The 27,944-nt window shown below is 41.5% G+C and overlaps 1 protein-coding gene across 2 annotated transcripts in view; it reads right to left on the bottom strand.

The window, feature by feature from the left end:
- LOC124774518 (aspartate--tRNA ligase, mitochondrial) overlaps positions 1-27,944 on the bottom strand; it is a 158,872-nt gene that overhangs the window by 114,459 nt on the left and 16,469 nt on the right. For both annotated transcript variants that reach the window (XM_047249487.1, XM_047249486.1), the window contains exon 2: positions 20,348-20,482. Coding sequence is in view for 1 of the 2 variants with exons in the window: in XM_047249486.1 (XP_047105442.1) it covers positions 20,348-20,477 (130 nt within the window). In the remaining variant the exon portion in view is untranslated. The remainder of the gene's footprint in view (positions 1-20,347; positions 20,483-27,944) is intronic.

Raw genomic sequence — 27,944 nt, 5'->3', positions numbered from 1 at the left:
CACATGACCCTTCATGGAGACAGTCACTTTGGGCGAATCGGACAAAAACTAAGGAACAGCTGTGCGCCATATGTCTGTTGGTGTTACAGCACAATCTATTGGCAAACATTTTTGTGTTTTTCTCCCATGACGTTTCCCGTGCAGCAATACTATGCTGTTCAAACCTGACATCATTCTCAGCGGTGGTTCTTTTTCTACAGTGTTTTGAAACTACCACCTCTATCTGTCCATCTCTTCCTCCCCACACTCTCTGCCCCTTCAACTCCCTCCCCCCCCCCTTTTCTTGTCCATCTCTTCTGCTCCTTCTCTCTGATCATATTTTCACCCCTCCCTCAGTCCATATCCTCCTCCCCCATCTTTCTTTTCCATCTGTCCACTAAACATGTACACCTTCCACTTGTCTCCTGTATCTCCCTCTCTTTCTTCTCTCTCTGTTCATCTCCACTAAACTCTCTCTCTGTCCACTACTTCTTCACTCTCTGGCCATATCCTCCTCCCCTCTCTCTGTATACCTCTTCTGCAGTTCCTTGCCCTTCTCTCTGCTCATCTCCTTTCTTTCCCCTCTCTGTCTATCTACTACTCCTCTCTCAACTCTCTCTGTCAATCCTGTTGCCCCCACCCCCTTGTCCAACTACTCCATCCCCTCTCTTTACCTATCTTGCGCTGCCCCTCCAATCCCTACCCATATGCTCTTGCACCCTTTTCCCTCAACCTACTCCTTCCCACCTCCTACCGCCTTTTCCTTCATCCATCTCCTGCCCCACCCTCCCTATCCATCTCTCCCTTCCCTCTTCGTACCCATCTGCTTCTCCCTGTCCCTTACTTCTGCCCCATTCCCCTACTGATCTCCACCTCCCCCATCTCACAACCCATCTCCTCCTCTTCCCTCTCCGCCCCCCCCTCCTCGCCCCTCTCTGTTCATCCTCTCCTGCTCCCCCTCTGTTCAACCCCTCCTGTTCTGTGTCCATCCCTTCCTGTGCCCTCTCTCCCTATCCATCCCATCCTGCCCCCCCCCCCTCCTCTATCCATCCCCTCCTACATCCATCTTGACCCTCTTTCATCCATGCCTGTCTGCACCTGCAGCCTGTATACAATAGATCAATGAAGTAGTCTAATATTACTTCACCACAATACGACTTATGTAAGGCCGCCAACAGGTAAGGCACTGGAATTTTGTTTCTTTCCCCTTGCCGGCCGTAGTGGCCATGCGGTTAAAGGCGCTGCAGTCTGGAACCGCAAGACCGCTACGGTCGCAGGTTCGAATCCTGCCTCGGGCGTGGATATTTGTGATGTCCTCAGGTTAGTTAGGTTTAACTAGTTCTAAGTTCTAGGGGACTAATGACCTCAGCAGTTGAGTCCCATAGTGCTCAGAGCCATTTCTTTCCCCTAACATGTAGGCTGGCCAGCAAACCAGGACAATACGACATGGTGATACTATTCCCACACAACATGCCTGTCATGCAAGGTGACCTAACCATCAGGAGTTGAACATACAATGTATTTGCTGTATCTCCACTCCTATTGGAGCTAGTACATGGTAATTTCCACAGTGCTGATAATTGTGAAGTATGCACTTCATGTGCCAAATTTATTTGAAATCAATCCAAGGCTTTGGAGGGAGATCAAGCACATACATACGTGCAGTCTGTAAGTATGTCACTTATATTTAACACAACTCTCTCTTCCATTCCTCTGCATCCACCGCTACTTCCCCATCTCTCCACCTTATCCTCCCACCTCTGTCTCTCCTCCTCCTCTTTTTGTCCATTTCCTACTCCCATTGTCCCTGACAATGTTCACCTCCTCCTCCTCTCTCTTTCCATCTCCCCCTTCCTCTCTTCCTTTTCCACAAGCCCACTGTCATAATGGAGGTACTGTTGCTTGTTGGTGGGTTTGATGTGGACGGATGTGTGAAGCTGGCCATTGGACCCACCAACAAGCAACAGTACCTCCATTATGACAGCTGCCACCCATTCCACATCAAACGGTCCCTTCCCTACAGCCTATGTCTTCGTGGCAAACGAATCTGCTCCAGTTCGGAATCCCTGAACCATTACACCAACAACCTGAAAACAGCTTTCGCATCCCGCAACTACCCTCCTGACCTGGTACAGAAGCAAATAACCAGAGTCACTTCCTCATCTCCTCAAACCCAGAACCTCCCACAGAAGAACCCCAAAAGTGCCCCACTTGTGACAGGATACTTTCCGGGACTGGATCAGACTCTGAATGTGGCTCTCCAGCAGGGATACGGCTTCCTCAAATCCTGCCCTGAAATGAGATCCATCCTTCATGAAATCCTCCCCACTCCACCAAGAGTGTCTTTCCGCCATCCACCTAACCTTAGTAACCTCTTAGTTCATCCCTATGAAATCCCCAAACCACCTTCCCTACCCTCTGACTCCTACCCTTGTAACTGCCCCCGGTGTAAAACCTGTCCCATGCACCCTCCCACCACCACCTACTCCAGTCCTGTAACTGGAAGGTGTACACGATCAAAGGCAGAGCCACGTGTGAAAGCACCCACGTGATTTACCAACTGACCTGCCTAGACCGTGAAGCTTTCTACGTAGGAATGACCAGCAACAAACTGTCCATTCGCATGAATGGACACAGGCAGACAGTGTTTGTTGGTAATGAGGATCACCCTGTGGCTAAACATGCCTTGGTGCACGGCCAGCACATCTTGGCACAGTGTTACACCTGTCAGAACTCCGGAGATGGGAACTTGCCCTTCAGTATATCCTCTCTTCTCGTATATCCTCTCTTCTCGTTATCCGCCAGGCCTCATTCTCCACTAATTTCAATTTGCCGCCGCTCATACCTCACCTGTCTTTCAACAACATCTTTGCCTCTTTACTTCCGCCTCGACTGACATCTCTGCCCAAACTCTTTGCCTTTACAAATGTCTGCTTGTGTCTGTGTATGTGCGGATGGATATGTGTGTGTGTGTGTGTGTGTGTGTGTGTGTGTGTGTGTGGGCGCGCGCGAGTGTATACCTGTCCTTTTTTCCCCCTAAGGTAAGTCTTTCCGCTCCCAGGATTGGAATGACTCCTTACCCTCTCCCTTAAAACCCACATCCTTTCGTCTTTCCCTCTCCTTCCCTCTTTCCTGATGAGGCAACAGTTTGTTGCGAAAGCTTGAATTTCGTGTGTATGTTTGTGTTTGTTTGTGTGTCTATCGACCTGCCAGCACTTTCGTTCGGTAAATCACATCACCTTTGTTTTATATATATATATATATATCCCACGTTATATATATATATGTGTGTGTGTGTGTGTGTGTGTGGGGGGGGGGGGGTCTTGTTCATTATGAAAATGGTTCTGTCAATAAACGTTTGTTGCTAAGAATTACAGAGTGTCAACAATCCGTATGCTATGAAGGCTGATTTACTAGCCATTTGCTTTGGCTCCTCTTGTATACACGTTTGACACAAATATTGCACACACCTCCTCCTCCTCCCCCCCCCCCCCCCCTCTCTCTCTCTCTCTCTCTCTCTCTCTCTCTCTCTATATATATATATATATATCCACCTCTTCCATTCCTGTCTTCCAGTGCAGGAGATGTGGAGTGTTTACTCCAATCAGCAACTGTAAGTGAAATAATGTAAACTGTCTTTGCACTACCATATCAAAATATTGTCATTCCCATGCAATCAAGATTGCAGTGTTGAAATTAAGAACTATTCACAGACAGAATATATCATATGGAAGAGAACACATGTAGGTACACTTTGGCTGATATGAACCTAAAGAGTTGGAGTGGACTCCTTCTACATGTGTCACTCACAATGACTGTGTTGCTAGAGCTGTGTTGATAGGCAGTGGTTTGTGTGTGTTGTCACCTGTGATGTGTATGATGTGCACAGCTATGAGGAATGAAAATTTGTGTTGGCACAGGAATGATATGGAATATATAAGCAAAAGTTATCCATCCGTCATTACTTTAGACATGGTGGCGTAAGATGCATACCAACAAATGCAATGTGCAGCACACTGCTGATTCATGCCTGCCTCACAATATCAGATGAGCCAAATTTGTGAATGCCTCTATGGAAATGCCACAGAGTTGCTGGTACTATTTTGATTTAGTAGCTAACAGTGCTCTGCAGGTGAAAGCTGCCTGAAACATTCCCCACTATGAGGCCTTTCCTTATACTATATTGACTATTGGGGTGTCTTATCACTATGGTATTGTATCCATGTTCCATTTAGGTTGTGTACCACGACTCTCCTCCTCCTCTTCCACTGCCCCCTCCCTGTCTCCCTCCATTGCCCCTTCCACTGTCTCACTAAGTTGACCTCCCCACCTCTCTGTGTCCATCTTCCCTATCTATGTTCACCTCCCATCTCCTTTACTATGATGCTCTCATCCTCAATCCTCTCTTGGTTCTTCTGATCTTCACCCCTCTCTTGATCCATCTCATCATCAAACCTGTCTCTCTCCACCTCTCCCTCAACTCTGTCTCTGTCCACCTCATCCTCAACCCTCTCTATGTCCTCCTCCTCCCCCCCCTCTCTCTCTAATCATCCTCTCACCCTCCTCCCCTCTATTTGCCCATCACCTCCCCCCCCCCCCACTCTATCTGCCAATCTCTTCTCTTCCCACTCTCTTTCTCTGTCTATCTTTCCATCCACTGTCTCTCCGTCTATATCTATCCTATCTCAGTCCATCTCATCATCCCCTTCCTATGGCAACCTCATCCTCACCACTCCATATGACCATCTTATGCTTAACTATCTCAATACATCTCCTCCAACCCCCCCCCCCCCCTCCACCAAACTACTAGCCTAACTACCTGCCTCCTCCTCCCCCAGCCTCTCTCTGTCAACCAATTCCTCGTCTTACCTCTGTCTATCGTCTCCTCCTCCCTGTCTTTGCCCGTCTTCTCCTCCTCCCTGTCTTTGCCCATCTCCTTCCCCCTCTTTCTGACGATCCCTTCTCCTCCCCCCCTCTCCAATGTCCATCTTCTCCTCTCGCCTGTCTCTGGCCAGCTCTTTCTCTTCCTGCTCCCCCCTCTATTTGACTACATCCTCCCCCCCCCTTCTCTCTAACCACTACCTCCTTTCCCTTTCTGTCTCTATTCACCTTTCGTTCCCCCCCCCCCCCCCCCCTCTCTCTCTCTCCACCCCACCCCACCCTCTGTGTCCACCTCCTCCTACACCCTCTCTCATCCCCCTCTCTCAGTGCACTTCCTCCTCCCCTTGCAGCATCACCGTTACCTGAACAAATAAGCCTTGGGTAGCTGCGCCTCTGTTCAATATGGCTGAAAATTTGGTAGATGAAAGTAAGCTATTGTCAATCATGTATGCTACACCACATTGGCAGATCAAACACTTTATTTGCACTTCAATGTTGAATAACCCATGGTTTATGGTCAGATAGTGTCTCAATATTTCTATTATGCACAAATAATTGGCTAGTTTCCTATAATGTGATTGAGCACAGTAACATAACACTGACATTCACTTGTGGCAAACAAATAATTAACACAGCAACAGAATTTCTCTCTCTCTCTCTCTCTCTCTCTCTCTCTCTCTCTCTCTCTCTCTCTCTCTCTCTCTCTCTCTGCCCACCGACGCCATTTTTCAGATCTAACTGCGAAATCAGCAATCAGCACTAAAATAATGTTGTGGGAGATCATGGAATATTCCCACTTCAGCTCCTATAGTTTCATGACGTTCCGATAAGTGGCAATGCAATACACAGCTTTCAAAATGGCATCTGAATGAAGGTGTATTCAAAGCAAAGAGCTGTCATTGTGTTTCTTTAGGGGGAGAAGCAGAGTGCAGCAGATACTTGTAGGTGCTTTCAGCATGTCTACAGAGACCTGGCAAGGAATAAAAACACGGTGAGTGACAGAGAGATATGTGTGTCATCATTCCAACAAGGTCGCACAAATCTGTACGATCTCCCACATTGCAACAAGCTGCACACCCCTCGCAAGATTGAAGAAATGACTTCAGGGTGTTCATCGCCACAAAAATGCAAGCTAAATTCTCTTTCTCCATGACAAATCAAATACTCTCAAAAGTCTGTGCACTCAATACGAGCTCAAAACTTTAAGTTGTGGGAAAGATAATGGACAGGACATTTACTGTGTTTGTCCTGCCCACTATCCTTCCCACCCCTCCCACAATGGTATTCCACCATCCACCGAACCTACACAATATACTTGTCCATGCCTACACAACCCCTGCTCCCAACCTCTTACCTCATGGCTCATACCCCTATAGTAGACCTAGATGCAAGACCTGTCCCTTACATCCTCCCACCACTATGTACTCCAGTCCGATCACAAACATCACCTATCCCATCACTGGCATGGCTACCTGTGAAAGCAGTCATGCGATCTACAAGCCAAGCTGCAACCGCTGTGCTACATTCTACATGAGCATGACAACCAACAAGCTGTCATGTCTGCATGAATGGCCACCGACAAACTGTGGCCAAGAAACAAGTGGACCATCTGGTTGCTGAGCACGCTGCCAAACATGACATCCTTCATTTCAATGACTGCTTCATAGCCTGTACCATATGGATCCCTCCCACTAACACCAGCTTTTCTGAATTGCACAGGTGGGAACTCTCCCTGCAAGATATCCTACATTCCCGTAACCCTCCTGGCTTCAACCTTCATTAGTCATTGTCCTCACCCATCCAGCCTCCCTGTTCCCATTCCAGCACCATACAGCCCTCATTCCACCATTGCACCCAGTCTTCTCTCCTTTTCCACTGCCCTCTGTCTAATCCCCCGACTGCACATAGCTGCCCTACCCTCTCCACCTCATCCCTGCACACTCCCTAGCAGCACTGCACTGTCCGCCACCTCTACCCTACCCTCCCTCCACCTCCTCACCCTAGCCTCCTCCTTACTACCACTCAATCACCATTCCCATCATGCACTGGTGCTGCTGCTCACAGTGTGACTACAGTTGCCTTAGACTGCAGTCATGTGAGTTGCGTTTGCATCAGTTTGTCTCGGTGTGTGTGTCATCTATTTTTGATGAAGGCCTTATGGGCTAAAAGCTTTATTTGGAACAGTCTTTTTGTTATGCCTATCTGCAACTCAGCATCTCCACTATATGGTGAGTGGCAACTTTCCTTTTCATAATATTGTTACATTCCATCCTGGATTTTTCATATTTATATTGCCATTTTTTCACAACACTTGCTGATACACTATATTGTAATTTTATTGTTTGGACTACAAATGAACAAATCTTGAGGTGATCCAACTCTTGAGCATGCGACGTAGAACTTTCCGTCTGAAAAGTATGATTCCTTTAAGTTAACACCATGATCTTGGAATGTTTGGCCTTGTGCTTTGTTGATGGTCAAGCAGAAAGTCAACTTTCAAGGAAAATACAATTAGCTTAAACCAAAGGGCAATCCAAACGATGATAAAGGCATTTGTGGTATAAATACCATCTGCCCTTAGTCTTTGCCAGTCATTATACTGGCTTCGATGATGTAATTCTGTAGTTGTTTGATGCATTCTTGAAGGTTTGTCAATTCAAATCCCACAGTAAAACAGCTGGTGTACCGACTTTTAGTTTGAGGCAGTGTAAAGGCATTAACGAAACATTCAACGAATTTTAAAATTTAGAAGGAAATCTGACAGTTTTATTTTCATCAGTCATGATATTGACTGACATAAATTTTTGCAGCCCCAGAATCATCTCTTGGACGATCTTGTTTATGTTGCTGACAATTTTGGTTTTTGTTGCTACAATAACTCGCTTCTGTATCCAATCTAAATTGGTATAGCTTTTGACAATATCCATGTATATTTTGCTTATGAGTTGTTCAGGTGTTTCAAAGATGTTACACAAGTCATATGTCAATATGAACAGCCAAAATTTTCATCTATTGGATACATGCCTTCTCCTATTTGCAAAAGGTTTTCCGCAAATTCTTGCACTCTTTCCTCTTGCGAGATATGTGTTCTAATGTTTGTTGTTAGCATTTGATAAAAACTGCCTGACAATATAAATAACACACCTCCAATTAATTACTGTAATTATTGATAAAAAATGTTGCTATAATTTTCAGCCCCATGTATCTTCAAAGGTTTTGCAACTTTCTGGAAAAATCTTATTCGAGAGATACTTTCTATAAAATTCCAAATACATCTCTCAGTCCCTCACTGACACACGATATACCATGCAAAGCATTTTAGACACTATTCATAAATACAACGAGTGAGACAAGGACACACACACACACACACACACACACACACACACACACACACTCTGCATAAATGCTGCTACAAAAAGACATTCAATTTACACAAACACACACAATAACAAATGTACCATCAGGATTCACCAAGCCTCAATATTGGATAGCAAGATATAACAATATTTGTGCACCTTTTGGTGAAGAAAACGCAAGCCTGGCCTATCATTGTTTTCATATCAACCTCTGTAAGAATTTGTTTCTTGTCCACTGTTTCTTGGGGTATATAAATGGAGATAAAGGGCCATGAAGATGTATGAAGTTAACTGTAACCCCCACTGATGTCTTTAACATTCAAATACATCCAAACCACCAATGAACTTTCCACATGCCTGCAACAAATCCTGCGATATCACTGAGGCACAAATACTGCTGGGTTCGTATTAGAGATTTATTTCTGCTGCCTGGTCAATAGGAAAAACTTTCATTTTGGTGTCGTTATAGTCAGTGGAAATAACACACTGTAGCCTGTGGATACCTGCAATTGAGTAAAATGCTCTTGAAGGAAAGATCCTCCTTCATCATACTTACTGTTGTGTAATTAAAATGACACAATGCAATGTTCTTGGGACAAAATTCAAACAACTGTCTATTTGCGACTATGCGAGAAGTTGAGATGCACTGCAAACTTGCACAGCCAGTGAGTCTCTCGATGGTACCAACAACACCATCACATTGCTCTTTACCATGTGATGTGTCAGAGAAAATGCCACTCTGCAGAGACATTGAAATCAATTAAAGGAACAGTTATGCTTGGAAAACTCTTGCTGCAGTTTTTATACTAGGCTCCAGCGCCATCTGAGAAGTCTCCCAATGAAGACAGACATGGCTAGAGAGTTGTTCTTTCTGAAGATGCCTGAAGTTAGTATGTTATTACATCAATTCCATTTTCATCAAACAACTCTCAAAGATCTGTAATGAAAAGGCATGTACCTGCGCAATTTGCATATGCTGACATACAACATTTCTTTTATCAAAAGTAGACATATTTATCTTGATGGAGTTACTGCAATCGTAACTTATTTAAAAACGTGTCCAAATTCAGTCCCCAGATGACTTTCCTTTATTTCCATATGATCGATTATGGACTAGCTGTCCACCTTCAAATCTATTACAAAAAAATTTATAATTTCAATGGGTACAAATTGCAAATGATTTCAAATTTTAAGTTTAGAAAGCTTCTAGGTCCTTAAGAAATTAGTTATAATACAAATTTATACAGCATACAATTTGTTACATTTACTTGTTGAAGGTGGATCTGAGAGTTCACTGTCACAATTAGCCACACACTAGCTTGCTGCAGATTTATAATTTTTTAAATTCTTTTTATTATTATTATTATTATTATTATTATTATTATTTTTAAGAAACCTGGTTGGTACAAGCACTGAAAAGTTTGTTTGTGGAGAGAGTGGACCATTGTAATTCATAAGAAATGTTCCTAAATATAGCATAAAGCATTGATGTGAGCGCATTAAAAAATTTTGAAAGAACTTTGTAAAACAATTATCAGTTTTTTTTAGGGATCCTAAATGGTGCAAAGTTTTCAGCAACTGAAAGTGCCCTCTGAGGACTGACAAGCATACGAACTATTAAGAAATTTTCAAAGACTTATTATAGCCTTTGCTTGGGGACAAGGTGGGCGCTCTAGCAGACATCAGCTCGGCAGTCCTCAGCATACTGGCAGTAGCGAATTGAACACAGCAGAGGAAGATTCAGTGTGGGAGAGTGTTTGGTCTGGTGTGTTCAGTCTGGTGCAGTAGTAACTCTACAACCACTTAACAAGGGGAAGAGAAGTTCAGAATTTTCTAATTTTATTTTAAAGTTTAATGGTATTAGAGCCCTGATTTTTTATATATTATGGTTAGGAACATTTTCATGTGTGAAATATTTCAGTCCACAATGCTCTTGAGTGCTACTGGCTCTATGATAACCAAATGGAAGGAGTAGGAAATATTTTTGGATGTTTTAATGCTCTTTTAAAGTTTTTATAATAATGTCCTCATTGATGCTTCATTTGTTACATTTACGAACATCTTTCATGTCATATATGTCTGCCCCCGGTAGCTGAGTGGTCAGCGCGACAGAATGTCAATCCCAAGGGCCCGGGTTCGATTCCTGGCAGGGTTGGAGATTTTCTCCGCTCAGGGACTGGGTGTTGTGTTGTCTTAATCATTATCATTTCATCCCTATCAACACGCAAGTCGCTGAAGTGGCGTCAAATCGAAAGACTTGCACCAGGCGAATGGTCTACCCAACGGGAGGCCCTAGTCACACGACATTTATTATTATGTCTTATATTAGTCCGTAGAGGGCATTTTCAACCGCTACAAATTTTGCGCCGGTTGGGATCCCTATAAAATAATTTAAATAATTTTTTAATTGTTTTATAAAGTTCTTCTAAAATATTTTAATGCTATTAAATTTCATTTTCGTGCTTTATGCTGTATGTTACAACAGTCCTCTCTCTACAAATAGAGTGCACTTTCCAGTGCTGTAGGTTTTGCACCAATCAGCTAAAAAAATTATATAAAGCTGCAGCAGGCTTGTTCATAGCTAGTTATGACAGTGCACTCTCAGTTACACTTTTGACAGGCTTCTCTGTAACTGTAACAAATGGTATGTTACACACATTTGTATTATAACTAATTTCTTAAGAATCTTAAAGCTTTCTAAAACATGTAATTTGCGGGAATTGTAATCATATAATAATTTTTGTAATAGATCTGAAGATGGGCAGCTGGCCTGAAACCAGTCTTATGTAAATACAGGGAAGCAATCTGGAACTGAATTTGAACACTTTTTTATGCAACACTTTGGCCATGCAGGGTTACAAATGAGTTGAGCAAGACAGTGTTTGTAGGTTGACAATCAGCACCACGTGTCAAATCTTTCAATCTGGAATCTTCTCACATGAGCTTCACATTTTGGTAAATACAGTGAACACACACACTATGGGTACTGGTTGCACCAACCAGGACACAGTTCTAGAGCCGTAACTGGAAGACTTTGGATACTGTTATTTTCAGTTCCATATTTTCATCTTTTTGAATGCTTGATACAGCTCATCCATGTTTCCCAACACCAGTCACTTTTGTTTATGAATCCTGCAACTATTTCCTATGCACAGAATCTGTCTTCCCAGACAAAGAGAGGTTTCTATGTTCTCTGATTTAAAATTGTTTGACATGGTTTACAAGGTGTTCACTTACCATATGTCTAGTTCTCATATTAGGAGTTGCTAAGATATAGTTTAAAGTACCAAACCCATTTTCAATCCTTCAAATGCTTCAATTTTTCGGAAGCAGTGTCAATATTTGGATCTTGTCTCTGCTTTCAGTGCTAGTAGTAGTAAATTTCTCTTTCAAATGCATTATAATTTTAAATTCCACATTTGGTTCACCCTCTGCATTTTATAGGAAGGTTTTTACTTCAGAATGGCTCAGACATTTTCTCAAACATTTTTCTGTGCATGCGTTTTCCCTTGCAGTCTCTTCTTTTTCAAGGGAGGCTCACCAAGTTATGTCAGATTGTCATTTAATGCAACTAAATCAATATCTGGTGCTACATGACATATGACTCATTGGAGGATTCATGCAGCTTTGCAATTCCTATGAGTTTCAATGTAGTTGGTCAGCCGCAGGCCCTTGTTTCTGTGCCAGTTCTTTTCCTACAAGGACTATATATTTTGTGGTCTGTCTTTATGCCACAAATAATGTCAACCACTCACATCTATACTTTACATAGACTTTTCTTGTATCTGCTGTGTCTATCATCCACAAAGGAATTACAGTAATACATTCTATATCCGAATCCCGCTCCAGCTACTTCCGGGTCTGGATGCTGATGAGTCCTCTCCATTTGGCTCGATCCTCCCACCACTTTTCTTCCTCCACTTGCTGCCAGGTCACACCTCTCCTTTCTACAGATATTCTCACTTGAATTTTCCACCGTGTTCTTGGGTGCCCTCTAGGTCTTTCCCCATCCATCTTTAGTTCTTCCATAATTTTGGAGAGTCTCCGCCCATGCATCCTCTTAACATGCCCATACCATCTTACTCTCTTTCTTTCAATTTCTTCTCTCATACTTTCTTGTTTGAGGTCCTTTCTAATCTCTACATTCCTTACTCTATCCATTCTTGTTTTTCCCTTAACTGCTCTGAGAAATTTTATTTCCCCTGCTGCAGTCTGCTCCAGTCCCTTTCTGTCATTGTCCATGTTTCTCCACCATAGGTGACAATAGGGATGTAATAATTCTTATACATAAGGAGTTTTGCTCTTTCTGAAACTTCATTATTCCAAATCAGGTGTTTTATTATTTGGTAGAAATTGCCTCCCTTCTATAACCTCCTATTAATTTCGTTCGTTATTCTTCCATCCCTAGATATTTCACTCCCTAAATAAGTAAAACTTTCTACCACTTTGAGGGGTTCTCTATTCAAGGTAATATTTCTGTTGATTCCTTTCTCTCTTCCAAATACCATTACTTCACTCTTATCTTTATTTATTTTTAATCCATACCTTTTCGTTATTTCCTTACATGCATCAAGCTGTAACTGTACATCTACCTCTTTATCACCCCATATTACCATATCATCTGCAAAAATCATTTTTTTGTCTTTTTCTTTTACTATATCTTTAACTGTCCTATTCATTCCCTCCATCACAACATTAAAAAGTGCAGGAGATAGAATACTTCCTTGCTTAAGTCCTTGTCTTATTTCGAAGTATTCAGAGTTTCCCAATGGTGTTCTAATTCTACAATTGGGTCCTTTGTACATTGTCTTTATAACATTACAGTATCCATCTTCTATATCTATCTTCTTCATTTCTTCCCAGAGTCTTTCCCTGTCAACTGAGTCATATGCCTTTTCTATGTCTATAAAAACCATTATCACCCTTTTGTTAAACTCCCAACTTTTTTCCATCAGTTAACGGATAGAAAATATCAGGCCGATCGTGCTTCTTCCTTTACTAAACCCATGCTGTTCTTCATTCAGCTCCTTTTCTATCTTTTCACTTATTCAATTTAGTAAAATTATTTCAAAAATCTTGGCTGTATGACTCATAAGGGTTATTCCTCTGTAGTTTTTACAAAGTCTTTTATTGCCTTTCTTGAAGATGGGAACAATGTCTCCTGTTCTCCAGTCATCAGGTATTGTACTATTTCTCCACACGCTTGATAGTACTCTATACAGCCACTGCATTCCCACTGGACCTGCTGCTCTTATCATGTCCACTGATACTTCATCAGGTCCTGGGGCTTTCCCCCAGAGTTTACAAAAAAACTTGAAGATGTGAAGAGCAATAAGAAAATGTTCTATAAAATGATGAAAAATAAAAGGAAGGCTTCTGAAGTACCAGTAAAGATGGAAACAGAGGACGGTACCATTATTGAAGATCCAGGGAATATAAAAGATCTCTGGAAAGAACATTTTAAGAAGCTGTTAAATGCTGAGGAGCAGGTACATGAGGAAACAACAAATAATGGAGAAATTGAGAGAAGTTGGGAAGCAGAATTAGGACAAATTACATGGGAAGAAATGGAAAAAGCTGTGAAGAAGTAATACATTATACTCTTAAAACTACAGCCTCCTGGTAGATCTGTACAGTGAGAGCACACAACAGTTGTTATTACAACTTCATCTGTTCATGCCATCCAAGCTTTGACAGCAAACATAATTTCTTAATTTGTCACTTAATATCAGTAACACAACTTAATTAACATTTTCGCGGCTTTTCTATGTTCTTCATGTACGTAAGAATGTTGCTATGGCCCATTCATATTACAAAATTAACTGTGATTAGTCTAAATAAGAGTGGTGAGCATCAATAAAGAATAAGTGAAAAATAAAGTACTAAGTCATATGGGAGAAGGAAATCAGTGACTTCCAAGAGAGTTTACTGAACAACAAAGTAAATTTTTCATTTGCTCCCAAAGTAAATTTATTTACTCCATGACTGGCGGAGAGCACCATCAAGGAGGATGCTACTACATTAGTAACTTGGGAAAGCCAAAATTTACTCCTAAGCAGTAGTAGGAGTAAAATTAGAGAGTAAAGTGTGTTCTTTGATTCCTGCATGTTAAATATTTAATTCTATGGATTACCTGGACTATGTAAAATTTATGGAGGTAGAGGAAGAGGTAGAGATCCCAAGAATGAGGGCTTTAATAGAGAGAAAAGGCCTATTTGCAATGTATAGTGACAAAGACATCTACGACTATAGTGTTAGTCGAATTTTCTGCACTTTTCAGAACTTTGGGCAGCCATTGTTTTTGTCGTACATATCCAAAAAATTCTGAAATTTGAGACTTTTCACTCTCTTGTCAAGTGCAAAGAACACACAAAGATTGTCAGGCTGGAAGTTTTACTACTCTGTGATGATTTAACTTGGAATGATAAAATCACAGTGACTACTGGAACAATCAGTGTAAAATAAAGCACGGGAGCACAAGTAGTGGAATGTTAAATGCAAAATGTTGGGCTGTCAAAAGAGCAATGCAGAATGCTTTTACTGACTACCAAAGCAGAATTTTACTGGAAAACCTCTCAAAAAACAAAAGAAATTCTGGTCATATTTAAAAGCTGTTGGTGGAGCAAAATGTGGTGACCAGGCATTCATGAAATTGAAATGCTGAACTACAGGGTCATACATTATTATATCCCTATTTTTACTTCACTGCTGTTCTATCACAAACAATTTAAGGCCAATCACTCCACCATTACATTATGCTCCATTCTATACCATTATGTAATTGTTATGTATTTATTGTTTATTGTAGCTGTAACCACAAATTAAGTGAAGATGGTGCACAGGCTACACATTTCTGACTGTGCTCAGATCCCAACTAGGATGGAAGTATGGCAGTTGCCTGTAATAGTGAAACAATGGTGGAGACAGGAGAGGGGAAGAGATGTGACTTCGGACGTGAAAACATTTAAAAGACATGGCATGTGAATTTGTTGCACACATGTTTGATTACTCACCAAAGGGGGTGCTGGGCCCCCAAAGAGAGTTGTTAGTGAAGTAGTTAAAGCCAGTACCGCTGTGGCATTTGTGTAAAGTTCCACAAAGTTCCTGAGAGAATATCAGAGGGAAGCTGGTTTATCATATGGTTTGGTCCAACGGATATGATAGTGTTTACTGAATCAACATTACAACGGACAGAAGAAGAACCAGATAACCGGATATTTTGTGGTCAGATGAAGCCATGTTCCACATAAATAGGTTCATAAACCTCCAACTACAATTACTGGGGTCCTAGTAATGATGATCCTGGAGTTATGATTGAAAAATTGCACTCACATACTTCATTGACTGTGTGGTTTAGTATTCAAGATCATACTCTCATCGCTCCTTACATTCTTCATGAAACAATGAATGTACAGAGGTATGCTCATATGCTACAAACTTTTGTTCATTCCATTGTTTTAACCTGGGATGGTACTGACATGTGCACTTTATGCACAATGAGTACCTCTGCATTTTGCACTGATTTCATGAGAACGGCATGACAATGCTTTTCCAGGCCATTCTATTGGATGTCATGGAAATGTTGAGTGGCCACTGAGAAGTCCACACTTGACCGCAATGGAATTTTTTCCTCCAGTGATATTTGAAAGAGAAAGTGCATGCCAGAAAACCGTGCAACTTGGGCACTTTAAAAGCAGTCATAACGGAAGACTCTGTGTGAGTATCAAATGATATGTTGCAACAGTCTGTTGGGAACATTGCACTCTGATTGCAACAGTGTGTTACTAACGCTGGTGCGTATGTGGAAACATGAAATAGCAAGGACCACAGCACATAACAGAATCAAAACCAACCATATAACATTGTTAATGGTGAATAATAGATAAATAAAAATAGAATACAATAATAGACCACACTGTACATTAACAAATATTCTTCACAAAAGAAAATCCAGGAGTACTTCCCCAGTTTAATTCTTGCGCCATTGCCAAGATGAGTGAAATAGCTATTAGTATATGTGGCATTCAGAAACAGCTGAAATTGCTCAAATTTAATAAAACTTTTAGAGTCTGATGAAATCCCTATCAGATTAAATACAGAATTTGCAGCTGAATTGGCCCCATTTTTAGCTATAATATACTGCAAGCCCCCCCCCTCCCCCTCCCCACACACACACAAACACACTGCTTCGTAGTTGGAGGAAAGCACAGGTCACACCCACCAACAAAAGGGCAGTAAATGTTATCCGCAAAACTAACATCCAGTATCTTTGACACCAATATGTTGTAGAATCTCAGAACATATTCTGAGTTCAAACATAATGAAGTACTCACACAGAATGACCACCTCCAAGCTGATCAGTTCAGATTCCATGAACGTCAGTCACCTGAAGCAAAACTCACACTTTCATCACAAGAATCATAATAGCCATGTATCAAAGCAGTCAGGTAGACATAGTATTTCTTGACTTCCAAAGTCTTGTTGGCCCACAAGAGAGAGGCATGGAGATGCTGTTAAACCTGAATCTGCAAAAACTTTAAGATAGTAGCCTAGTTTCCTACAAAGCCCACTTAAAAGGTCTCAAGAACCAGAATCAAGCAATTTCTGTGAAGGACTTCACAGTTTTTTTGCATTACTGGTCACTTTAATTTTCTCAGTCCACTTCTCCAAGACAGTTACCATCATTAACACATGAGGGCAGAAGTGTATGAGCAGTGGCAATTTTACTAGCAGCCTTGTTACCATTTCCACATATTGCCTGGCCCTCACATATCAACATATTATATCCAAAAAGCTGGCATATTAACACCTTGATGAATTTGGTATGTAGGTCTGGACTTGTAAGTTGATATACACTGCCTTGATATATTGGAGGGGGGGGGGGGGGGGGGGAGTAGAAAATCAAAACACATGCAACCATCTTTTGCAGTTACTCACAGAACTTGTTCACAATATTTTGTACATTAGTCACTCTATCAGTCTTCCACTTCCCCTTTAATTCACCAGTGTGTAGATCTATTACATCCCACCAAATGACCTCCTGACCTGTCAGGAGTGGTGTACTCAAAAAATAGTTTTGCATTCTGCAGGAGTGTTTCTTTATGTTAAATAGTAGTTTCCATTTCAAAGTCCCATTTCAGAGGTATATCATCTACAACATCCTGTACAAATATTTTAAACACAGAAAGATGATGGCAATTTAAAAACACACATTCTGGCAGTTGATCTATGTTTAGTTAGTACAATCCACTTTCCTCTTACTTATGTATGTTCACGAGAGCTGACTTCTTGACTTCTCTTAAAGGGTTTTGGGTTTTCGCACTATTCAATAGTCCAACCAAACTACCAGGAGTATTTTTACTGGATGATGTATGTTCCATGATCACCCCAAGACCAGGTTGGTCCTGTCAACTCAGGCAGAGCCCTCACTTACCAGAGCAAGCCTACAGAACAGAGAATCAGCAGCTATCCAGAAAACTTCCCTTCATGAATACTTCATGTCAGAGTCATCTACTCCATCAGCTCATAGCACACCTTGAGGTTGTTGCTTCATATGCATACACCAGGCAGTTAAGCTGAGAATTCTGTTCCCTGTAATGTCCAACATCCCACCACCACACTGTGGGGTAGTCACTGAAGTGTACATAGAGTTGGCCAGCCTCCACTTTGAGAACACCATGTTCGCCAACCTCACACTCTGTCATGCAATACTAAGCTCCCTGAGATGTTTGTCACCACACAGGAGGCATATGCAGCTTACAAACTGATATGGATACAGTGAGTTTTACCCGTCTGTGTCAGCTTCTGTGGTGCTACAGTCTGTGGTCTTTCATGTACTTGCTAGACTTCAACCAGACACTTAGAATGTGTCACACATTTATTTAAAGCTGATTTCCACTCCAAAGGCTGGTAATATTTTTGATGTACATTTGTTTTCCTCTGTGATCTTATTTCACGGGAGAGACACCTCCTCAGTGTTTACCAACTATGAAAGGTGAGATAGCCTGCAAAATCTTAAAAAACTGAAATAATGTTATATCAAGCCTCCCTTTAATCTTAATCACTTTATAAGGTGATGTTTTGCTCAGAGTGTCCGTCTCAGCTGTCAATGTATGTGGCTGCTATGTGAAGGACTCAGTAATCTATTGAGCAACAGAAGATGATTTTATGAAACTATGAGTCAGAATACATGATGTGACACTCAGATCAACATTTGTGAACCTAACAGATTACAATGAAATGAATACCCCTAGCTGCATACAGGCATTGATATAAGTCAACGGGGACAGTTGAAAATGTGTGCCCCGACTAGGACTCGAATCTGGGATCTCCTGCTTACATGACAGACGCTCTATCCATCTGAGCCACCAAGGACACAGAGGATACTGCGACTGCAGGGACTTATCTATGAAACGTCTCCCTTGAGACTCACATTTGCAACATATTGTCTGTGGCAACAATGGAAATCAGATTCATTTGTGTATCAGTTTGAGCTCCTCAGGTGATCAATTTTGGTGAATGCCGAAGTGGACAAGATGATCATGAATACCTCATAGATATATAGGACAAATCCAAAAGGAACCTGGCATTGATTAGATTATTTGCCATGAAAGATAACAGATTTACTTTAAAACAAAAGGAAGCTCTACATATTTTCAGGTACATCTCTCTAGTTGTAACATTCTCTAAATTCCAGATATGTTGTCTTCTTTGTATCTGATTTTTGGATTACTATGATGTAAGGAATGATAATGACAACACGGCCATAAATGTACACCGAAGTGCCAAAGAAACTTGTATAGGTGTGCATATTCAAATATAGAGACACGTAAACAGGCAAAATATGGCACTATATAGAACAACAAAGTGTCTGGTGCAGATGTTAAATCAGTTACTGATTTTACACTGGCAGGTTATCAAGCATTAAGTGAGTTTGAACGTGGTGTTATTGTCAGCGTATGAGTGATGGGAATCAGCTTCTCTTAAGTAGCAATGAAGTGGGGATTTTCCCGTACGACCATTTCACAAGTGTACGGTGAATATTAGGAATCTGGTGAATTGTCAAATCTCCGACATTGTTGTGGTGGGACAAAGATCCTGCTAGAATGGGACCAATGACAACTAAAGAGAATCATTCAATATGACAGAAGTGCAACTCTTCTGAAAATTGCAGCAGATTTCAATGCTAGGCCATCAACAAGTCAGCATGGGAACCATTCAACGGATCATCATCAATGTGGGCTCTCAGAGGCGAAGGCCCACTCGTGTACCCTTGATGACTACATGTCAACACCAACATTGGTTGTTGATGAATGGAGACATGCTACCTTGTCAGATGAGTCTCGTTTCAAATTGTATCAAGTGGATGGACATGTACGGGTATGGAGACAACCTTATGAATCCATGGTCCCTGCATGTCAGCAGGGGACTATTCAAGTTGCTGGAGGCTCTGTAGTGGTGTGGGGCATGTGCAGTTGAAGTGATATGGAAGCCTTGATATGTCTAGCTACTATTCTGACAGGTGGCATGTACGTAAGCATCCTGTCTGATCACCTGCATCCATTCATGTCCATTGTGCATTCTGACAAACTTCGGCAATTCCAGCAGAACAATGTGACAATCCACACGTCCAGAATTGCTACAGAGTGGCTCCAAGAACACTCTTCCAAGTTTAAATATTTCCACTGGTCACCAAACTCTGCAGAAATGAACATTATTGAGCATAGTCAGGTGCCTTGCAACGTGCTGTTCAGAAGAGATCTTCAAACCCTCATACTCTTACAGATTTGTGGACAGCCCTGCAGGATTCGCGGTGTCAGTTCCCTAAAGCACTACTTCAGACAGTAGTCGAGTCTATGCCCTGTCTTGTTGCGGCACTTCTGCATGCTTGCTGGGGCCCTACACGATATTAGGCAGGTGTACTAGTTTCTTTGGCTCTTCAGTGTATATTTATTGTTACATTTGATGAACAAATGTGCTAATACCCCAACTACGAATCCACCCTCCCCAGCACACACCTATATATTATATATAAATACTGAAACTTAATTCAGTAGTTTACAGCAGGTTAAAATTATTTGTTCATTCACTACACTAAAAGTAATAAAACTGAAACCCAATCCACTCACCATTACTACTCATGACTTTTGCAGTACCACGAATGGGCACTGACCGTGAGCTGGTCAGCTGCTTCACAGCATTTGATGCCATCATATTCATAGGAATCACTAGTTCTTGCAATTTTCTGAGCGGAATCATAGTACCTAAAAATAATTCACATCTCATAAACAATAAGAACACACAATATGAACGAAAAGCTACAAGAGTGGTCTACAAAATATGACATTAACAAAAACTTTAACCACAAGAATGAAAATAAAGTCATAACATTTGTACTGCGAACAAACTTTTGAAATGAAAAGGGTGCTTCCTATGAAATGAATAAGAGGAAGAAAACTGTACTAAGTTTCAGAAGATACAGAAAAAGCTTAATTGCTCACAATCATAAAAAAAGTTGTATTTGGTATAGTGAAGATTAAACTTTCAGCAGTTAGAGGCGAAAGTTTTGGAAGAAATATGGATCGTTTTAGGGGAAAAGAAACTGCCACAAAACATGTGTATAGTTTTGCTGTCATGGGAGAGGTATGACTGAAATTGTAAAAAGCAGTTTCAGCATGGCTGAGGTTAATGGAATTGTGAAATCTGGTGCTAAAGTTCAGGAAGTCACTGTAGGCTGCACTGATGAAAGAGTAAAATATGATTATGTGATCCTAACATATGGTTCTAACAATCTAGCCTATAATGACCATTATGATGTTATACAAACACTTAAGGAGAGATTTTTGATGCATCATCTCTCCAAGGTAATTGTTGTAAATATTGAAAAGAGACACGAGTTGGTCCACAGTCCTGTGTAAATGTAACTGTCACACAAACTAACAATAAATCAACACAGACTTGCAAGAATTTTAGCAATACCTGCGCTGCAGATGTAAGTAATTTTATTAGAAAGTTGTTTGTTAGCCACAGCTTGCACCTAAATGGGCCAGGGAAAAAAGCTTTAGGTATCCTTTTAAATGCAGCAATTACAGAATAACACAACAAAATAACTCCATGTTTGGAACCTACTCCTTTTAAATGGCACAAACAATTTTATCAAGACTAATTTTCAAGCTCAGAACATTCCAAGACAAACAGTTAACAATGAGCCTATTGTTTCAAAGCCCTCATATACCTTTTAGGTGAAAGTTGTATTCTCAGCAAACACTAAAGCAATGACAGTTTTTCACCAAAATATAAGAGGACTTGCAGATAAGTAAATGAAATTTCGGGTCTTTTAGAGGATCCACAGATGCAGATGTGTTTTGTTTTAGTGACTGCCATATGAGAGATGAAGTTGAAATGTTGATGCTGAGTGGATACTGTCTAGTAACACATACCTTTGAACCATCTTTGAAAAAGATGGTGCACTAATTTACAAAAAAAATATAACATCACACAGAGCCTTAGCTTTAAAGAGTCAAAGTGTAGAGCAACATTTTGAAATATACGTACTGTATAAACAGGGTGTACATAAAGGCCGGGGACGCATTAAATTATTTATTGCACAAGAACCAAACATTGTACACATATCATACATTTGTCATTTTGAAGAAAAACCCTGAAAGTTTTTTTTTTTCCTCCATGTATACTGCCACAGAGTAGTTTGGTAATTTGCCGATAGTCAGCGCTAGTTGCAAACATGGCGAGTTCAGGTGTGGAGCGAGCTTTCTGTGTGCTGGAGTTTGACATATCACCAGATCTCACTCCGTGTGACTTTTTTCTGTGGGGACACATTAAAGATCTGGTGTATGTACTGCCTCTATCATGTGATGTAGCAGAGCTCCAGGAGAGAATATGGGAAGTGACTGCCACAGTTGACGATGCCATGCTGGGATGGGTATGGCAAGAATTCGATTACCGTATTGACGTCTGCCAGGTCACTTATGGTTGACATATCGAATGTTTGTAAAAAAAAAAAAACTTTCAGAGTTTCTCTTCAAAATGCAATATGTATGACAACTGCACAATGTTTATTTCTTATCCAATAAATAATTGAAAGTGTTCCTGGACTTTATGTACATTCTGTATTGTATTATACTTGACTTGTCAATTTTAGTGTTAGCACTTTGAAAAGCTCTTAGGGAACATTAATGTGTTCCTGAGACAGGCAGATTCTCTTTTATCCCAACTGTACTCTAAGTCCAAGAATTTAATAATCGCAGGCAATTTTAATGTCCATTTTCTAAATGAGAGCAGAAGTGCATCAGTTTTAGAACATTTAGTTGAGTCTTAACGCGATCATGGTAGTAGATTCATAGATAAGTCAAGAGTCAACAGTATCAGTATAAATTCAACTGTTAATGCCTTTCTGACCATGATGGTCAATTGTTTACACTCACTGATTTAAATCTATGCAACAGTTCTGTACATTCCCGGAAATCTTTTATGGCAATAAATGATGAGATCCTTAAAAAGTTCAAATACAGCCCACAAGAGATAGACTGGAGTCCAGTTTTCAGTAAACAGATGCAAATACAAAGTATAGCACTAGCATGTTTCTAAATTAACTTGTGTGTCTACCTGAAGCTACCTTTCCTAAAAACAGTCATGTAGACACTGACCTGGCTCACGGTAAGAATAAAAACACCCTGTAGAACAAAGAGGATGCTGTTTACTTCTCTCAGAACTTATAATGACCCAGAGAAATGGCAGTGCTACAGACTTTACTGTAGTACCCTAAAGAATGTAAGAAATAAATCTAAGATTATGTGCATAAAATCTGAAATCGAGAAGCCAGAAAACAATGTAATAACCGTTTGGATTGTGATAAAGAAGGAAACTGGTGGGAAAACAGGGAACATGAAAACACACAGACGTTAAACAAAGTGAAACTATTGCAAAGAATCTTGAAATGGCTGCAGAAATCTTGAACAAACATTTTTTGACAGCAGCAGAGAAGGCTGGCTGCAAAGTAACTGTGAACAATGCAATGGCCCTCGTACCAGGAACCTATAGTAAATGAGATTGAGAAGTCATTTAAAATAAAAACTCTGCTGATGATGACAATACTTCAAGTGAAATATTGTTATACTTGTATAATTCCAGTCTTTGCAACATATTTAATGTACCTCTGTGAGAAAGAATTGTCTCTGAGACACTAAAACTGGCTTTATTTATATCCCTCTTTATAAAAAAGGTGATAAAAAATGCCCCTATTTATGAAAAAAAGGTGATTAAAAAAGTCAAATTATTGCCCACTTTCCCTTTTAACAATCATTTCAAAAAATCTTGAAAACCTCATGCATCGACTGAATGCCGATAATCTTAATTTCCACAGTATCCTCAACAAAAGTCAATTAGTGTCTCATGGTAGTCTCTGAGCTGAACAAGCAATATCCTCTTAGCAATAAAGCTTACGAAGCCATTTAAAAAAAAAGTCTCCAGAAGGGATCTTTCATGATCTCTCAAAAGGCCTTCACTTGTGTAGACCATCAAATTCTTTTGAAAGAGAAGAAATGTATTTGTAGTTGCAAAAATGATTAGACTTAAGCTGCACAATTTATTAGTGACATGTAGATTTGCACTAGACTGGGACTCAAACCCAGGCCGGATTTCCCACTTTACATGAGCGGAAGCCTTAACCACTTCAGCTCACCCACACATCTCCTGCACTGGCCAAAACCTCCATATGCTACCATGGGTCCACATCCTGGGCACACACACAGTTGCCATGACTTCCCGTGCAGGGAGAGAGATATTTATTACCTTTGTGGCCTGGCTAGGCATGTAATGCTATTTTGCAGTGTCTGTGTTTTACAGTGTACTATCAAATTATCTCTTTGCAGCAAGAGGGCCAAGTGGAGGTGGTCCAAGCTGCTAGGAGAGGCTCAATTCCGCGGAGGTTGTTCCCATGAAGGTAGGACCAATGGTGAGGCCAAAATGACACCACCTGCTGGCAAACAGCAACACAGGGATCATCGGAGGGAGTGGAAGGAATAGCAGGCCAAGGTAAGAGGACTCCAGCTTTAGCAGCAGCATCAGCGGCCTCATTTCCTGCCAGACCAACATGACCAGAAACCCACATAAACATCAGAATGGCTCCATCAAGAGGGAGCAAGTTACAGCTATCCTGGACTAAGTAATGCACAGTGTACAGCATGTAAAACGTGACAGTGGCCAAACAGATGCCAAGACGGTGAATAGTATTGAGTCAGTGTAAGAGGGACAGACGTGCAGATTCATAAACGAAACACCCACAGTCTAGTATCAAACAGACAAGGAAGTGCCACTGAGGACAGATAGAACATTGAGGGACCGCGTACAGTGTGGGGCCAGGCAAGACACGTGGGAGGACCAAGGAAGTTTCTTATCGACACGAGCCCCAGGAATTTTGTAGTTTCAACGAACAAAAGAGTGACAGGACCAAGACAAAAAAAATGTTGGAACAAATCAATTGCACAGCCAGAAATTCATACAAATGGTTTTGTCAGAGGAAAAGCGAAAGCTATTGTAAAGATGATTGAGACTTCGCTGAAGATGCCACTCAAGGAGACAAGTCTGTCAAGAACTGTAATAAATCACAAAATGGTCAAATTTGGTCTTTTAAGAATTCCTAAAGGAAAAGGGGCATGCGGTCATGGAAGCTCCATGTGTACAGAGTATGAAAGAGACTAGTCCTACAGCAGGTGTTCTAAGCTTTCTCCAAATCAAACAACACAGCCACAGTCTGGTATTTGCCACAGAAAACCATTCATGACATGGGTTGACAAAGTGATGAGATGGTCAACTGCAAACTGCATGCTCAAAATCCACACTATGCAGTGTTTAGAAAAATTGCAACACTCGAGCCACCATACCAGCCGGGCGTGAATCATACGTTCCATTACCTTGCAAACACAGCTGGTGAGAGACATGTGGCGGTAACTGGAAGGAAGGTGTTTGTCCCTGCCGGGCTTAGGTACACCAGCGTCTGGGAAACGTGCCCTCTGTCCAAATGTGATTGTACATATGATGAAGAAAGTGCTTGCTCGCAAGAGAAAGGTTCTGCACCATCTGAATGTGAACATCACCTGGCGCTGGGAGGAGGATCGGGATGAGGTGAGACCATGATGTAGCTCCCTCATTGTAAGAGTGGCACTGTAGCGCTCACGATCTGAGAAGAGAAAGGTATCGCCCGAGCATCCTCCACTTGCTTCCAATGGTGGAAGGCAGCGTGATAATGGATGGAGCTTGAAATCTCCGCAAAAAAGCTGTTGGACATAGCAGTAGGGTCCACTATGACATCATCTGCTAGGGTCACGCTGGAGATTAGGGAGTGGTCCCAGATAATCATTGGAAGTTGGACCACATGATGGAATGAGGGAGTGGAACTGTTAAAAAACTAGTAAAGGAAATCCAGCAAGCTCTTCTGCTATCCTGAAGAACACAACGACACTGTGCACACATCTGTTTATAACGAATTGTAGGATGACAGTCTCCGTGCATGAATTGTGTCACAACATGCCCCAGTCCACCAAGGGATCGGGACATGGCATGGTAAAGAGGAAGAGCGAGGTATGGAATGTTCTGTGGTGGTAAGGATAACATTTGTAAGATATTCTACCTGTTCATCACAACTATGGTAATGTTGTTTGTCGACAGGTCGCCAGCAAGATCTAAAGCCTCCACTTGGCCTTAGAATGCTGCCGTTTGGGTGTGCACAATGGTGGGGTAGGAGTTAACAATTGGATAGCACACAGGTAATGGTCACTCAAGTACATGTCAGAGAATGGTCCACTTGAGATGATGAGCAAGCTATACAGTGCAGAAGGAGAGGTCCAAATGGGAATAGGTGTGAGTGGAGTTTGAAAGGAAAACGGGTGCTCCCGTGTTAAGGCAGATGAGGTTAAGTTGATCGAGGTCAGCCACGAGGGCACCTCTCCAACTGGTTATGGGAGAATCCCAAAGGGGTTGGTGCACATTAAAGTCACTGAGCAGCAGAAAGGGGTGAGGGAGTTGCCCAATAAGCTGGAGGAAGTCTATCCTTGTGACACCAAAAGATGAAGGGATGTAAACGATACAAAGGGAAAAGGTCAAGTGAGGAAGGAAAATGAAGAATGCAACAGCTTGAAGCAAGGTCATCAGGGAGAGTGGTTAACAATGAACATCATCCTGGATGAGCAGCATGACTCCCCCATGAGATGGAATGCCATCCTCGGAAGGAAGGTCAAAGCAGACTGGGAAGAAATACAAGAGCTCAAAGTGGTCGCGAGGACACAATTTTGTTTCCTGGAGGCAGAGAACAAATAGACGCAGCGATTCTAAGAGCAGACATAACTCCTCTTTGTTGGATCTAAGGACTGATGACCACAGCAGTTAAGTCCCATAGTGCTCAGAGCCATCTGAACCATTTGTTGGATCTAAGGCCATGAATGTTCCACTGACGGACAGTCATAACAAGCAAAGGGGAGGAGGGAAAAAATGAAGAGGTGTCATTTCACTGTCTGCCGAGTGCCAGCATTTGAAGACTCATTGCTACAGGGCACAGAGGCAGAAGGATCCTGCTCCATGTGGCCTACAGGGGCGTTGGCATTCTCCTTCTGTCAGTCTGCAAAGTCCTGAACAGAAAAATGGTTGGTGGTACACACCGGCGACATGGAGATTGGCCGAGTGAGGGTATCATGTGGCAACATTGTTGAAGAGGACCTCCATGTCTGTGAAAGAGAAGACTGTTTGCCTTTGTTTGACTTCTTGGAGCCTTTCCAGCTGGCAGAGGAAGACTCAGATATTTGTCAGATGGAGGGACGTAGGAAGTCTTTGCAAAAGTATTCCCTCTGTCCTTTCCAGCCTGCTGGTTGTGTAGCAGGTGACTTCATCCATAAGGCAAAAGTTTGGTGGCCTGCTGCACAGCTGGAGGAGGAGATGGGGATGCTACCATGACAGTGGGCGATTTCACAATCATGGTGCTGAATTTGATGTCACATGTCGGTGTGGTCATGTCCTAAATGGAGTGAGATATAGCGAAAACAGTACTGCTTTAAGTGTCAGATGGTAGAACAAGGGTTTCCAACTAGCTGACAACTTGTGAGAAACCGGGTACGGCACTTTTTCCTTCAATCGGATCTCCTGGACAGACCGCACATCAAGATACACAGGGTAATCTTGGGAGGAGGTGACATGGTTGTCATTGTAGTTTATACAGTGGGGAGGAGGAGGTGGACAGTCGCATCCCTACCACAGGTTACACATTTGGCCGGGTGTAGACAGGACATTCGAGTGTAGTTGTAATGATGACACTGATAGCAGCGCATGGATTTGGAATGGACGGTCGGACTGTGGTAACTTCATAGACCACTTTGATCCTTGATTTCAGCACCATTCTATCAAAAGTGAGAAAAGGAGTGCGTTGTGTATTTACATGATGAAAGGCTCCCAGGATGCTGTAAAATTAAGATTTATTAAAAAACAAAAAATGAAACACCAAGCAACCAGAGAGTTGGCGAAGACATTAATTATGAATGTGTGGTAAGGTGCAGACAAATGAAAGAAAAAACATTCAATTTTTGTACAGTTTTTTTTTTTGTTTTTTACTCCCACATCTCTTGTATGTAGAAGGAAGATGAAGATGAGCGATTTTAGATATGAAGTATTTCAAGCTCTTTTTATCATATGTGTGCGTAAATAATATTATATTGAATAACAGTA

Source organism: Schistocerca piceifrons, chromosome 2 (genome assembly GCF_021461385.2).
Source record: "Schistocerca piceifrons isolate TAMUIC-IGC-003096 chromosome 2, iqSchPice1.1, whole genome shotgun sequence".
Taxonomy (NCBI): domain Eukaryota; kingdom Metazoa; phylum Arthropoda; class Insecta; order Orthoptera; family Acrididae; genus Schistocerca; species Schistocerca piceifrons.
Note: the sequence above shows the minus strand (reverse complement) of the source record. Positions and strands in the feature narration are given on the sequence as shown.